The sequence below is a fragment of the Ochotona princeps genome, chromosome 2 (assembly GCF_030435755.1).
Source record: "Ochotona princeps isolate mOchPri1 chromosome 2, mOchPri1.hap1, whole genome shotgun sequence".
Lineage (NCBI taxonomy): Eukaryota > Metazoa > Chordata > Mammalia > Lagomorpha > Ochotonidae > Ochotona > Ochotona princeps.
Window position 1 is genome coordinate 11,198,592 of NC_080833.1, and position 14,610 is coordinate 11,213,201.

Consider the following 14,610-nt stretch of genomic DNA (forward strand, 5'->3'; position numbering starts at 1 on the left):
TCTGTGTGGGTGGCAGGAACCAACTACCTGATAACTCAAGTTAGTTGTGTCCTGGGATCTGCAGCAGCTGATGCCAGGAGTCAGAGCCAGGGACTCCAATCCAGGAACCGGATACCTGGGATCCCGAGCCAGACGCCCCCTCCTCATCTCCTCCAGGGGTCTAAAAATGGAACAACCTCGCGGAGTTGGACTGGTGCAAGCAACGCACTTGGCACAGCAGCTGGTACACCTGAGCCATCACTCCATGCCATCCACTGGCAATGGTTGTTACTGCTCTTGTTGCTGCTACAGTGACCAGGGAGGAGATGAAGAGGCTTGCCCAGGGCAGCGCAGACACTCCACTCTGTGATCCACAGAAGATGTGCCTACCAGACGTTTCCAGGTGTTTATGGGACATGGCTTCTGATGCCCAATATGGGTGAACATCAGTTACATGGCAGTGAGCAGCAGTGGGCAGTGGGCAAGCAGCCACGGTACTCCTCATGGTTTTTCCTCGCTCTTGCTGGTGGTGATGCTCTGAGAACAGTTAGCCAGGGCGCTCTCCCCAAAGGCTGCTCATTACAGACTTGTAATAGCTGGTGGTGGGGAAAGGGACCCAATCCAGGGAATGTCCCCAGGGTTCGGCTGCTTCTCTTGGCCCTCTTTGACCCCTACGCCTTCCCACGGATCCACCCTGAGATTCTCTGGAAAATACGACAGGCCTCCTGGGTCCTCCTCTGGGGAAGAGGCCTGGAGAGCTGAGGGTGTAGGTGACACAGCATTGGACTTAATTCCGAGAGCTGATTTCACATCGATTTGTGTCACCGATGTTAAGGAGTCACTTTCAGTTGTGTTTAATGTAAACAAACAATAGAACTCAGCATGGAAAGGCAGAGGGGAGAGAAGCAGGAGCCAGAAGACTGTGTAAGTGAGCGTGTGTGTGTGCACGCACACATGTGCATGTGTGTGCTGATGACAAAGAGATGACTGCCCTGGTGTTCTGGGCAGAGCTGGAGGGAGTCCACATCACATCCTGCCCCCAGGCTGGAGTCCTCTTCCTTGGTCAGCTGGAGCGATCCTTCTCACTTCTTTGAGTCTTGTTTTCTTATCTGTAAATTGGACATAAATAAAGTTGCCACAAAGAGCTCTTGGGAGAATTGAATGAGATAAGAAAGTCACAACCCACAGGACTTGAGATAGTTTTGCTGTACAAATACTCTCTTCCAGGGCGTGTGTGCCTGTGTGTGTGATGGCACAGGTCATGAGAGTGTGTGTGTGTGTGTGTGTGTGTGTGTGTGTGTGTGTGTGTGTAGGCCAGCAAGGATGTTTAGGAGTTCTGTGTTGGATCTTCTACCAGCAACTGTACTACAATGTGCAAGTTGCTTAACTAGTACCAACGTTATTACCTGTAAGCTACAAATAATGATAGCACCCACCTCAAGGGTTATTCTGAAGACTGTGAGTTTACACAGTGCCTGACTTACAGAAGCTGAGAGTGTAGGTGGACATAAATACTCATAAATACCCTCCACTACCGTTATCCAATCTCACCTCCTTCCTTAAACCGGCAATGTACATCCTCAAGGAATGGAGGAGGCTGTCCCATGCCTCAACCCTCCCTCCCAACTTCACAAAGAGATGAGCTAAAGGTCACACACAGCCCCTTCGACCTCTGGGCCTGTTCCCTGGGGTAGGGAGCGGAGAACTTTACCTTGTGCTGGAGCACCCTCTGTTGGGAGAGCCTGGTTCAGCACCGTGGACAGAGGGCGCTGTGTGCACCTACCCACCCCTTCAGCTGCCCTGGAGACCACTCCCCCACTTGGCCTCTCACACCAAGGACCCAAGGAAGAGGCATATCCTGTGTGACTCAGCGCCTTAATGTCTGGATTACCAAGTAGAGACCCTGCTGTGGGTGAGCGATTCACAGGAGACAGGAACCAAGGATGGTAAGCAAATGAAAAAGCCTATGGTTGCCCTGGGTGACTTCTCTTTAGCTAAGTCACCCTGTTTGTCTCACTATTTCTGAGATGTCTTTTTCCTGGAGCAAAAGAATTGGCTGCAAAGCTAGGCTTTGGGAAACAGGAGCTGGGAGGATGGGCTCCCCGGGGAGGGCTGCAGAGGTGACAATGTTACCACTAGTCATCGCCATACAGGAATAGACACACACGGTGCTGAGCCCATTCAGGAAGAGTCACCTGTGCACCTGGGCAGGGTGGCTTCTCTCTTGTGGGTTTACCAGGACACGTGACCCAGGCTTTTCTAGGAATGTTCACTGACACAGGACACATACCCAATGCCAGCCTTTATGCCAGGAGCTGAGGAATAGAATGGATAAGACAGAGCGACCCACCCTCATCCATCCCTCCATCCACCTACCCACCTGTTCATCCCTGTATCTTTCCATCCTTCCACCCATCCATCCCCTCCCCCTTGGGACCTGGCATACTTGTCACCTATCCATCTTGTAATCTATCCATCCATCCACTCATTCAACAAATGTTTACTGAGGACCTACTATGTGTCACTGTAATTCAAGTGATAAGAAGAGTGTGACATTCAGAAGTCCTGGAGCCAAAACAGAGTGAACGGAAGTCTCCAGCATCCAGGTCCTGCTTGGAAAGCAGGAAGTCCCCTAACCCCTTGACTGATGAGAGGAAAGGTTCGATAGCCAAGGGGCTAGGGGACAGTGGGAGTCCTTTCTGCTGCCCTCTGAGGCTGACTGTCCTTCCCAGCTGGCATGGTCCTAGATTGGGAGCAGGCATCACAGCAAGTCCTGGAACCCCATTTGTTCCCTGGGTTTCCTCTGCAGTGGCTGGGCAAGTGGAGTCAGGGAGCCTCCCCAACTCAGGGCTCACCTGGACTGTGGTTTGTCTACCTGCCTGGCTGCAAAAACAAGCACAGAGGGGAGGCAATGCTCACACAGCAACGCATGGCATGCGCTGCAGAACTCAGATCCTCCTAGGCTATCACTGCCCTACCAGCTTGCCGCTGCCCTTCAACCAGCAGTGCCCTCCTAGCCAGGGGTGCCACACCAGTCAATGCTGCCTTGTCTCCAACCAGCACTGTCCTATGAGCCAGCGGTGGTCTCCAGGCAGCGGTGCCCTCCAGTCCAGCAGAGGACTCAGAACTAGGGGTGTGGGTCTTTGACTCTACTGATTGTGTCCTGGGCCTGAGGTAGAGATAGGAAGAACAAGAAAGGAAGTAGTCAGGGATCACCCCCCCCCGGGCATGGCTTGGTAAGGGTGGGAGTGGGGTGAGGATGGCCTCAAGCTGAACCTCAGCAGCTAGGAGAAGGGGTGAGAGGGAGAAAGAGCAGACATCGGGTAGAAGAAAGGGCCTAAGACTCCAACGTTCAAGCCACATCCAGCCGATCAGCTTGGCAACCAATTAGTCTGATTCAAAAAAAAAAAAAAAAAAATCCCCACATAGGGACAAACTGTAATCAAACACCTATTTATAAGGGTTTATTATGATCATTATTATTATTTTACTGAGAGGATCATTCTAAAGCCTGTCAGGTGAACGTATGCTTTCAGATCTTCATAAATGCAAATCGCTCCTTCCCCCAGGGCGGGTGAACAACCCGCAAGCTGTGAGCTGCAGCCCGGCTGCCTTGGGAGGTGAGGTGGGCCTGCAAATGGTAGGAACAGCCCACTGCCCTGGGGCGCCTCTGCCCACACCCCTCTGAGGGCTGCTGGAGAAGAACTGGCTATGTACCCCTTGTCCTTCTGGGTAGACAGAGTGAACACACTGGAGCTAGGAGAGCTGAGAATTCTCCATAGAAAGCGCTGGGCCAAGGGCGCAGGGACCCAGGGGACTGAGCTCAGCTTTGCTCCTAGCTGTGCTGGCCTTCCTGGGCCTCACCAATCTGCCCCTATCCCCCTCCCCCGGTCCTCTGCAGGTGCTTAAAGTCCATGCCCTGGACTTTCTCCACCTCACCTGGCCCCCAGCCCACCCGTGGGACTCTCCTCCTCCCGACAGAGGGGAGGTGCAGTTAGTTCAGCGTGGCGCAGGGAGAGGAGTGATAAGGTGCGGGCCCCACACCTCCACTTCTTAGGCTTGGGGAGGCAAAGGTGCTGGCTGCTCAATGGAGAGGGGGATATTTGGTCTCTGCATGGAGGGAACCGCCCTACCCCTTCCTGGCTGCAGCCAGGGCCGCACTGAGGGGTGGGGGACGGGGAGAAGGGGCTAGAAGAGACCCCAGTGTGTTTCTCTGGGCTCTGGGAGAGAGGCGGCCTAATTTGGGAAGTTCCAGGAGGCTGAGTCCTAAATGCGCCCCACCAGGGCATGCACAGACACGGAACCTCTGCTGTTCCGGAGCCACACCCGGCCTGCCCTACAGGAGGATGGCATCGCCCTCGCCTGAGGGACGCTCTCCCCCCTACCCCAACCCCCTCCCCCGCCAACGGACCGGGGAGTGGAGAGGGGGCACGGTGAAGGGTGGTGGTGATCTGGCTCCCGGAGGGGGGCGGGGAGGGAGGCTGGGGCACCTAGGGAGGGCTGCAAAGCTGAAGGCTGCAAGCCAGTGGCGGCGGAGGGTGGGAGAGAACTTGGGGTGGGGAGAGGGAGGGTGGGAAACTAGGGGGGAAGGGCGGGGGGGATGGGAGGGGAGCGAGCGCTCCTTCTTCCTGCAATAAATCGGCTTAGCCGACGAGAGCCGAACAACCCAGAAAGGATTAAGGAAAAGTCTGTATAATACAGCCGAGAGCGTGGCGAGGGGAGGGGGAGGGCGGGGGGCGGGGAGAGGGGGAGGGACGCAGGGAGGGCGCGGGGAGGGGGGGCGCTCGCGCAGCCGGGAGAGACCGGCGCTAGGCAGAGCGAGCGCGATCGGGCTCCAAACTCCGGCGCTGCCGCCGATCCGACTCCCGGCCGGGTCGCGCTGCGCGCCGCGCTCAGCCCAGCCACCCGGAGCTGCGGCGCGCCGAGAGGACGCCCGGAGCGCTAGGGCGCGGCGCCCCGCAGAGGCCGAGCTCAGGGCAGCCCGGCGCCCCAGCGGCCCGGCCGCAGCAGCATGGGGACGCCCCCACGGCGCCCCACGCTGCCCGCCACCTCCTCGGCCCGCGGCCGGAGGCAGGAGCGCGCCTGAGCCCATGGCGAGGGGACCCGCAGCCGCCGCCGACACCGCCACCATCCCGCCACCGCTGCCAGCTCCCGGGCACCATGCGAGCCGCCCCGAGCCTCCGAGGCTGCGCCTGCCTGCTGCTCGCCGCGATCTTGGACCTGGCGCGCGGTGAGTGCGCGGGCGTCCGGCGAGGGGGACGCACGCGGGGACGGCCGCTGGGAAGGGCGCGGAGCCGGGGTTGAGCCGAGCATCCTGACGGGCAGGCGTGTGGAGCTGGTTCGCTGGCGAGGGAGGGAGAGAGGGAGAGGGGATGGCTCTGTGGCAGCGGGCGCTCGTGGGTCTGTGCCAGGGTCGTGTGCTTGTGTGTGTCTTTGTTGGCGTCTATGGGTGAGGGTGCCCGGGAAGGAGCTGTGTATGGAGAGGGTGAGGAAGTGTTTGTGGAGCTGGGAGCGTGCGGGTGAGATGGCGCGGGATCTGCGTGTATCAGGGGTATCTCCAGTCGGTGTCAGCTGCGCGGAGATATGTGAGCGTGTGCTTGCGCCGGCCTCTCTGGAGGGTGTGAAGTGTGTGCGCCCGTGTTAGGGGCGGGCGGCTAGGAGAGGTGTGGCGGTTCACGCGTATCCCGAGGGCGCGAATGTCTTTAGGGGTGTGCGTCTTGGGAGGGAGGTGGGTGGGCATGTGGCTCTTCCCCCTCCCCCGCAGGAGTGTACCTGTCTGCTTGGGGGTGCCGAGGGTCGTGTTGCTTCGTGGGGGTGAGAGTGTGCATATGTGCGCTGGAGCACGCGGCTCAGTGTGAGTGTGTGTGTGTGCGCGCTCGCGCGTGTGCGTGTGCGTGTGTGACCCTCATGGATTTGGTCCCGGGGAGCTAGAGCGAGCCAGCTGGAAGAGGCTGAAAGCTAGTGGGTTCCCCAGAGCGAGCGGTAGCTGCTGAGCGTCAGGGTCCGGGGTTCGCCGTCGCCTCCAGGCTTCCCGCCCAGCGCTGCCGCCTGGTGGATCTTAAATGGTTGCAGCCCATGCAGGAGACCCTTGGCACCTTTCGCGCAGTGAAGGGAAAGCAGATGCTGTGGCCACGAACGCTGCTGGAGGGAAGCAGGATATGCTAAGAGCTTCCAGGGGCATTTGGAGCCCAGAAGGTGGGCGTCCTGGATTCCCCCAACCTCAAGCAAGCCTAGAGGCTGCCGTGAAGCCTCAAAACCCAAGCCAACTCCAGTCAGAACCCAACATCGCTGCCTCGGAGCAGACCAAGGATGCCTGGTGCCGAAACGCAGGCACTGTGACCAGCAGGGGCTGAAGCCCGGCTGATGGAAGTGGTGGGTCAGCTCTGTCCTCCCTTGTCCCGCCCTCCTACCGGGAAATGTCTCACCAGGCTCTGAGAATGTGTGCCCTGAAGGGGGGTCCCAGCGCAATGACCTCACCCCCTCCACCCTGCGTCTTTGGGCAGTGCTGGATTCTTGCCCAGAAAAGCTTCGAATTAGGGCTTGGGAGGTGGGCTTGTGGTGGGGGGGAGGGGCCGTGTACCCCAGAAGGACTGAACGCCCAATACATTGTCCCCTACCCGTGGAGTAGGAGACTTGGGAAAGTGGATTCAAACCTCCCCCCAACTTCGGAGTAAGGGCTACCCCCTTTGGATGCCTCAGTAGGGAAGGCGCTGTTGTGGGGAGGGCACGGGCTTTGTTGGAAGGCAGTGGGCCCTCACCTGGACACTGCAGGGAGCAGGCTTGGGAGCTGGGACAGGAGGGGCCCACCCCTTCCTCCAGAGGGACGCTGCAGGGGTGGCGGGGGAGGGGAATGCTGGCGCGGACAGTCACCACCCAGCCGGCTCTCCCTAGGACCCCTCTGGCTGCCGGGCTGCGGGGCTAGCCTGGCGTCCTGATGCCCTGGATCGCCTCTCGAGCCTCTGCTGGCTGCAGGCGGTCAGAGCTTCGTCTCTGAGCTCCACGGCTCCGGCTGCAGGAAGAGCGGAGACGCAGATCGCGGGTGGGAAACTTTGCGTAGCTGGGGCACAGGGGGAGGACCCCGACCGCCGGCAAGTCTCCCTTCTTGGCAGAGGAGATGCGAACGCAAGAGGGAGTAGAGGCCCCCTTTCCCCTCTGGAGCTTGGGCCCACGGTGCGGGGCGGGAGTTCCGGAAGGGTCCACGAGAGACGCCAGAGGCGGGCTGGGCCAGAGGAGGGCGCCCATCCAGGACGCGGTGGCCAGCGGTGCACCTGCCCAGAGCCACCCGCCGGGGGCTGCCTGCGAGGTCGCGGGTGGGGGTGAGCGCGGGGAAGGCGGTTGCAAGGCGGTCTCTGCGAGGAAGGGGCACGATCCGTGCGCTCTCGTCTCTTTGCCCCCACTACGAGTCGCCACGGAAGGGACCCCGACCTGGGAGAGGAGGAGCCCGCGAGACCGGAAGCTCCTGCGCCTGCTCCCCGCCGCCCAGCCGCAGACTTTCCCTAGGGCAAGTTCGCTTTCTCAGGTCTTCCTGGTTTCTGGGAGCGCCCCCAGAGGGGGGCCTTTTGACCTCTCCGGGCACTTCTGAGAAGTCTCACACTTGGACCTGTGCAGTGACCCAGAAGGGAGGGGGCACCCGGCGGGGACAAAAGATGGGGTCCTCGGCTCGGCTTCTTTGGCCCTGGGAAAGTCTCCCCGAGAACAGGTGGATGGGCAGCAGGTGGGCCGGAAGATGGAGAGGGGGGGAAGTAGGGGCTCTGGGGTTGGTCAGAGCCAGGGGCATCTCTGCTGCTTCCCCCGCAGCCGGGTGGCAGCAGGTGGGCGGATTCCGCTGGATCCAGGCAGCCACCGCACCGAGCCTGCGGGGTCCGTGCGCGCTAGAGCCAGCGAGCCAGCGAGTGTGCGAGCTAGCAGGTGTGACGATTCTGTCTATTTACTCCCGCCGTGTGCGCCCCAGGCCTGCGCTCCGGGCACCGCAGGTTTTCTCCTTCGCCCCGCCCCTAGCCGTAAGCCCCACCCCTCCCCACCCCAGACCGCTTTGCAAAGGAAGGAGCGTTTTTTTTCCCCCTGTGCGGTTGAACTAACGCTTGCGGTTTAACTGCGGAGAATGTTGAAGCTGGAGCAAGCTCCAAGATCTCAAGCTTCGGTGGTTCTGAAACTTCTCTTTCTAAAGCAAGAAAATCCTTGTACGGGCTGTTGGTGATTGTGGCCCCACGTTCCCGGGCAGTGGGGCAGCAAAGTCTGTGCCTGTGTGATTAATGCTTGGTGGAAATTGACCCTACTGAGAGGAGAGAGTTATGTGTGACATCCACTGAGTTAGGCCCCGTGCCGTGGGCTTGCTGGTTCTTATCTCATTTGATCATGGGAAAATTCCAAGAGGTCAGAGAACAGGCTTGCTTTGTGCATGATAAAGCTGAGGTTTGAAGGTGAAGGCCAGCGGCGGAGTGAAACAGGGCTGCCTGTACTACCCTCTGTCCCGCTCTGCTCTCCCCTGCACAGGACCCACCTTTGCACTTCCTGTTGCAGCCGCACAGGCGGCCACTTCCCAGGGGTTTGATTGCTTCCTGAACAAACGTGGAGATGAAATGGCTTGGTATGGAGAGGCATTGCCCCTGTGCCATCCACCAGGGGGAAGAACCGACATCCGCAATGGGCAGGGCGCACCTGTCAAGAAGGACCCCCAAGCGAGGCCTCCTGGGTGGGAGGGGGCACTGGACCTGTTCCTGGAAAAGATGGCTGACAACCAGTCCATTAGGAGGCCCCTCCCCCACCTCTCCTTCCCTCTCTTCTTTCTTCTGTTCTTCTTTTTTAAAATGATGAATGAGGCTCAGGATCTTCTGTTAAGTGGAAGAGCTGGGAGTTTTAAATCCAGGTCTGGGGCATTCTGGAGACAGCTGCTTTTCCATCACCCGGGAGAGAATGCAGTGCCGCTACCACGTGCTCCAGGGTGCAAGGCCTTAAATGTTAAAATAGCGGCTGCAAAACCCATGACGTCACTTCTGGAGACATCACCAGGATGAGGTTCCTGAGAAGCAGGGTGTCAAGCTCCTAATCCCTGTCCCTCCAACACGTTCAATGGAGTCCAGGAGCAGAGGGCTGGTGTGTTCCAAAACCTGCAGGCCATGATTCCAGGTAGAGGGAGCTGGGGGCAGTACTCAGCTTGAAGGAGCAAAAGACACAGCCCAAGCCTGGGGACTCCATGGTCCCCATCCAGGAAAAGAAGCTGGCAGGTGACTGTCCCCTAGCCCCTGCCCCCTGCCGAATTACCTGACATTCCCCAAGACAGACCAACAGACATTCCCTGATCAAGGGTCATTTTAGCGGCCCCCTTGGCCCCAGTGAAGGCTTCTTCTGGTACTGAGTCGAGCCTTTCCAGGAGCCGGAGTTGGGCAGAGAACCCCGAGTTCAGTGCTGTGGGCACTGGTGCCAGCCCTAGCCACGGTGCCAATGACTGCTCAGCTCAGGCAGTGTAGCCCCTGTCTTCCACAGACTCCTCCCGACACCATCTTTATCCGTTGCTCTCGGGAGACATGAGCGGTCTGCAGTCAGTGTTTGCTGCTTGCCAGCCAAGGATGCTACTTGACATCCACCCCCACGTCCTCTGTATGAGACTACACAGGAGCCCCCATGGGATGGGGGATGACCTGATGCCAACTGCCTGCAGGTGATGGCCTCTCCACCTCCTGTCTCTCCCTAGGAGCTTGAGACCTATGTGTCTCTTCTGGGTGAAGTGTTGGGTGGAATCAGTCTCTCTGGCTCACTCCCTGCCACCACCTGAGTCTGCCCCCAGACACACAGGGTGATCCTTGCAGCCTGCAGGTTTGGAGCTTCCAGCTGCCTTTGGCCTTCAGGCCCTGGGGGTCTGGAATGGATGTGTCAGCTTCCTGTGGGCTCCCTGGTCTGGACACAGGGAACACCCAAGCATGGTGCTGTGAGCTGGATGCTCTTGGGGGGGCGTGTGACCGATGGGACCTCCCCCATCCTCGGCTGCCATCCGGGTGGGTGTTTCCTAGGCTGCCCCACACACTTGGCCTGCTCAGAGGTTTCTGGCCTTGGCTTCATCGGCCCCTGTCCCCTCCCCCACTTCCGCCCTTTCTTGGCTCTGGGAGCAGACATCTGCCCTCAGCCAGCACAGCGGTGGGCTCTCTGTGAGCCTTCCTGGCAGTCCCTGCTCCCCCACATCCTCTGTCTGCACCTCCCACCCCTGCAGACTCGGTGTCCCCCAAGAGTGCCGCCCTCCATGGCATTTTGGGGACTTCTCTCCTGGGGCCGCGGGTGGCTCTGGGCTGGCTTTCTCCTGAACAGAGCTTGTGTGGGTGGCAGGCCTGGCTGTCAGTTTGTAGGTGCTCAGGCAGCATGTGCTTGCTGAATGAATGAGTGATGTCTCCTCTATGACTGAAGTTCGGTGGGGAAAGTGGGCCATACTGTTCAGGTACCTCTGCAAACCCTTCGTGGTGGGAGAGTGTGTGTTTTGTCTGTCCAGCTCTGTCCACCTGCACTGGCACCTAACTGGCATCTGGCGAATGAATTAGCAGTGGAGGGAGACCAAGAAGTCTGCTGTTCCCCCTGGCTTTTCCATGGGTGTGTGGGGGGTGTCCTTGATGGGTGATGGTGGGGCATGGGGGCAGTTGGGAAAGGAAGTGTGAAAAGAAGAGAGGAAGGGAGGGAGGGAGAGAGGGAGAAGCAGCTACTGTGCACCAAGTCCTGGGCCAGACACATCCACTCACAGTGTCATAGGAAATCCTTGCTTTGGGACATAATGCGCACCCAAGCGCTAATGGGCCCTGAGTGCCTCCTGTAGGTGACAGGTGCATCTGCAGCCCGGAAATCAGCGCCCTTGAGCGTCCTGGGCATGCCCAGCTGCGTCCAGCACTGTCTGTGTGTGGCAGCTGCCTGGTATTCCCAGCCTTGCATTTCCACCTGACGTGGTGTCACATAGTTGGCTGCTTCTCAGCAGGGTACACTGGAACGAATTGCTACCTATCTGAGTCTTTGTTTCCTGATCTTCTCAAAAGAGCTTGTGGTGCGGATGAATGAGATCGGACGTGAACGCACGTGCCTGGGATAGGCTCCTCCCTCCCTCCTGGTTTCCAGGATGTGGTCAGCTGGACGTGGAAACTCCAGAGAGCTGAATGGACTGGCCCTTTTCTCTTCCCTCGACTGGAGGCTGACTTCAGAGCCCAGTCACTGGACCTTGTCACTTCCATTGATGGAACAGCTACCCAAGCTCAAATCTGTCCTGGCAGAGGCCTCCCTCCCTTCAGGGATCGGAGGCTGTTGGCAACCTTACGCAACACACTCATTGGAGAGCAGCGCGTGATGGTGTGCAGCCAAGTGGCCAGTTCAGGGGCCCTGAGCTTAACTCCTCTGGGATTAAAGGAGATGGCCGTGGAAGGGAGACCATCTGGAGAAGTGAAGAGAGGGTGGGTGTCAGGTGGGGCACAACAGGTATAAAGGCCTAGAGCAGAGAGGAGTGCTATGTGGGTATATTTGGGGTGGAGGCAATGAGGCAGGTGGCCGTGCTCAAGGGCATGGTCCTCGAGGCTGTGGACATGGCTGGAGGATTTGGCGGAGGTCTGTGTGCCAGGGCGAGGGGCTGGAGCAGGAGGGCAGCCTACGAGAGAGGAGAGACTCCTCAGAGGAGCGCTCTTAGTGGGTGGACTTGGCTTTGCTGGACCGTCGGAGACTTGGGAGCCTGCTTTGGGTTATGCAGGTGGGTGCTGGGTTATCCAGGGAAACAGCGGGATCCGGGAGGAAATGCTGTCCTTCTGGGACCACCCAACTCTCGTGAAGTGAGGGGCCCCTAGGCCTGGCCCCGCCTGAAGTAGAGTACCTCTACCAGGGCAGACACCTTGGACTCGCACCAAGAGTGATGGGAGTTGGGTTGCTCTCCTGGGGAGAAGCTTCTGAAAGCCCCACAGGCCTGCTCTCTGGGGTCCATCCAGGGGCTCAGCTCCTGACTGCCCCACCTGCTCAGTGGGTCAGCCCTGGTGGTCTCTGTTGCTTTCAGCCCAGGCTTCTCCGCTACGTGTGTGACTTCTCCTAGTGGCCTGCTGCTGCAGCCTGGTGGGGAGGGTGGCTCAGGCACCCAAGAGGAAGGGCTGCCCTCATAGTGTCTGTATAGGAGTAGCTACCTCCACGGGGGCGTTGGTCCCCAACTGTGGTAAGACCCCTCAAATGGGCAGGGAGAAGCATGTTTAGACCCCAGGGCCTGGCAGGAGGGAGTATGGTACAGAATCCAGAAAAAGCCTACAGGGTTAGAATGCAACATCTCGGGAGCCAATGCAATGGTTCAATTGACTAATCCTCCAGCTGCAACTGCCAGAATCCCATGTGGGTGCCGGTTCTAGTCCCGGCTGCTCCATTTCCCATCCTGTTCCATGCTTGTGGCCTGGGAAGCAGTGGAGGATAGCCCAAAGCCTTGGGACCTTGTTCCCACTTGGGAGACCTAGAAGCTCCTGGCTTTGGATTAGTTCCAGCCATTGTAGCCCTCTGGAAAGCGAACCAGGGGATGGAAGATCTTTCTCTCTGTCTCTCTTTCTTTCTGTAAATCTGCCTTTCCAATAAAATAAATAAATAAATATAAAGAAAGAATGACAAAGAATGACAGGATCACAGAACCATTGGGAAGCTTGGGGGTTTCATCCCCTTCCTTCCCATTTTAGAGATGAGAAAACTGAAGCCAGAGAGAGGTGTGGCTCCCTTCGGCATACACTGGTGCAGGGCGACAGGTCTGCTCTCTAAAAGTCCCAGGGGATCCTCCATGTGGCCCCAGCCCCAGAGAACCTTGCTTAGCGGGGAAGAGGCTGGGAAGAGGCGGGGAGACTGGCCCTGCCAGTGTGGAGGCAATCCCACCCTCATAAATCACAGGAGAGCTTTGCGAGTTGCCAGGGAGGGAAGCAGCTGAGCCATTGGTTTTTTTGTTCTTTTGCCAAGCTGTTCCCTTTGCCCTTTTGTTTCTGTTTCTGCAGAGGCCCTCCCAGCGCCTCGATGGGCTTGGTTGTCACCCATCACAGGCGCTGCCACCATCCCCGCAGTACTGTCCCTCCCTGCTTTCTGCCTGGCACTCCCTCCAAGGAAAGCACCCAGTGTGGGCTGCCCTGGCATCCTGCGGGAATGGCGGGGCTGGGGGAGAGCGGGAAGAGGCTGGGAGAGGACTGGAGGAGGCTGCAGCCTGGGTGCTCATGGCTCTAGAGCCCTCTGGGTTTTGCTAGTGTATATTCAGGCTGCACAATAGCCCAGGGCCAGGTGTTTGGTCCCAAGAAGCTGGTGACAAGTTGTTAATTGTGTCACCCAGCATCTAATTCCCTGGGCAGAGGCAGAATGAATGAGTGAGGTGGTGATGGGGGTGTGTGTGTGTATGTGTGTGTGTGTGTGTGTGTGTGTTTATGTGCAGCAACAGCAGCCACATCACAAAGACATCTTTGTTCACGCTGTAGCAGAGAATTAAGTTGGAGCTCAGCATGGAGGGACAGAGGCAGGGGAAGCCAGGTCCCTGGGACCTACTGCCTGAGTGGGGAACTTGGGGACAATGGTGGAGAAAAACAAGTGGCCCCAGAGTGGGGTGGGGGGACATCAGTGGTCCCCATGTCGGTCCAGGCCCCAGGGAACAACTCAATGCCTTAGGAAGCTGCATGGCCTCTCCGTCTCTCCTGCCTTCACACCTTCATACCTGTCCCATTTCTTGGGGGCCAGGCACTGTGCTGGGTTCCAGAAACCCGAAGGAGGAGGAGCAGGCGCCTGGTGGGGACTTGACCCTCTAGTGCTATGATTGTTCGATCTGGGGCCCCACCCTTTGCACCTGCTGACATTGAAATGCAACTGAAACAAAATGTTTCTTAGCATCTGCTGAACTGAATTCCATGAAGTTCAGCTCCTCCATCAGGCAGGCCTGCATAGCCAGCCACCTGTGGCTGGTGACCACTGAAAACAGAGGGCATGTCTATGCTAGGCCCAGCACGAGGTTCTGTGGTAGTTAGGGCACACCCTGGGTCTTGGGTTTTTCTTTTTGTTATGTTGGAGGCCGCTGCTATTTTATCTTTGAAGATGCTCATCTCCTTTTCCAGCAAAAGGGTCATAGAGCTGGCTTGCGGCCTTTAGGGAGCTGGAGGGAGCAAGGCTTTTAATAACAGTGGTTTGTTTTCATGGTAATTATTTTTCAATCACCCTCTGTTTCAGGCAAGCGATACTGGTTTGCCATTTGGAGCGGTGATTTAAATTCTCTCTCTCTTGTAAATGGCTTTATTTAAGTAAAAAACAAGTCGGAGTTAAAGGAAAATGTTTAAGTATGTAGCTGAGCAGGTGGCACAGAGATACAGCAGATCGGTGAAGGTGTTTGCGTCTGCCGAGGGAAACCTGGCCCCAGAGGAAGCCACGTGGGCTCCAGGCAGACAGAGACACCATTTGTAAAGTCTGTGCCAAGCCAATCCCTCCACTGTGGGTCAGGCTGCAGCAGGACACGCCCACTCCACCTGGGGATTCTGAAAGCTTGTTTGAGGCAGTGTGGGCCCAGGGCTTAGCAAAGGCATCAGGGGAGGCTTAGCTCTTTTGGAGTAGGCAGCTGATAGCCTAGGGGACTGCATGGGACCAGAGAGGCCTGCCCAGCAGAACAACATGGTGGCCATGCACAGAGGGACA

The 14,610-nt window shown here is 58.2% G+C and overlaps 1 protein-coding gene across 1 annotated transcript in view; it reads left to right on the forward strand.

Annotated features, from left to right (window-relative positions):
* Positions 1–11,477: 11,477 nt before the first annotated feature.
* IGSF21 (immunoglobin superfamily member 21) overlaps positions 11,478–14,610 on the forward strand; it is a 197,685-nt gene continuing 194,552 nt past the window's right edge. The window contains exon 1 of the mRNA XM_058661021.1: positions 11,478–11,547. Within this exon, the coding sequence (XP_058517004.1) occupies positions 11,478–11,547 (70 nt within the window). The remainder of the gene's footprint in view (positions 11,548–14,610) is intronic.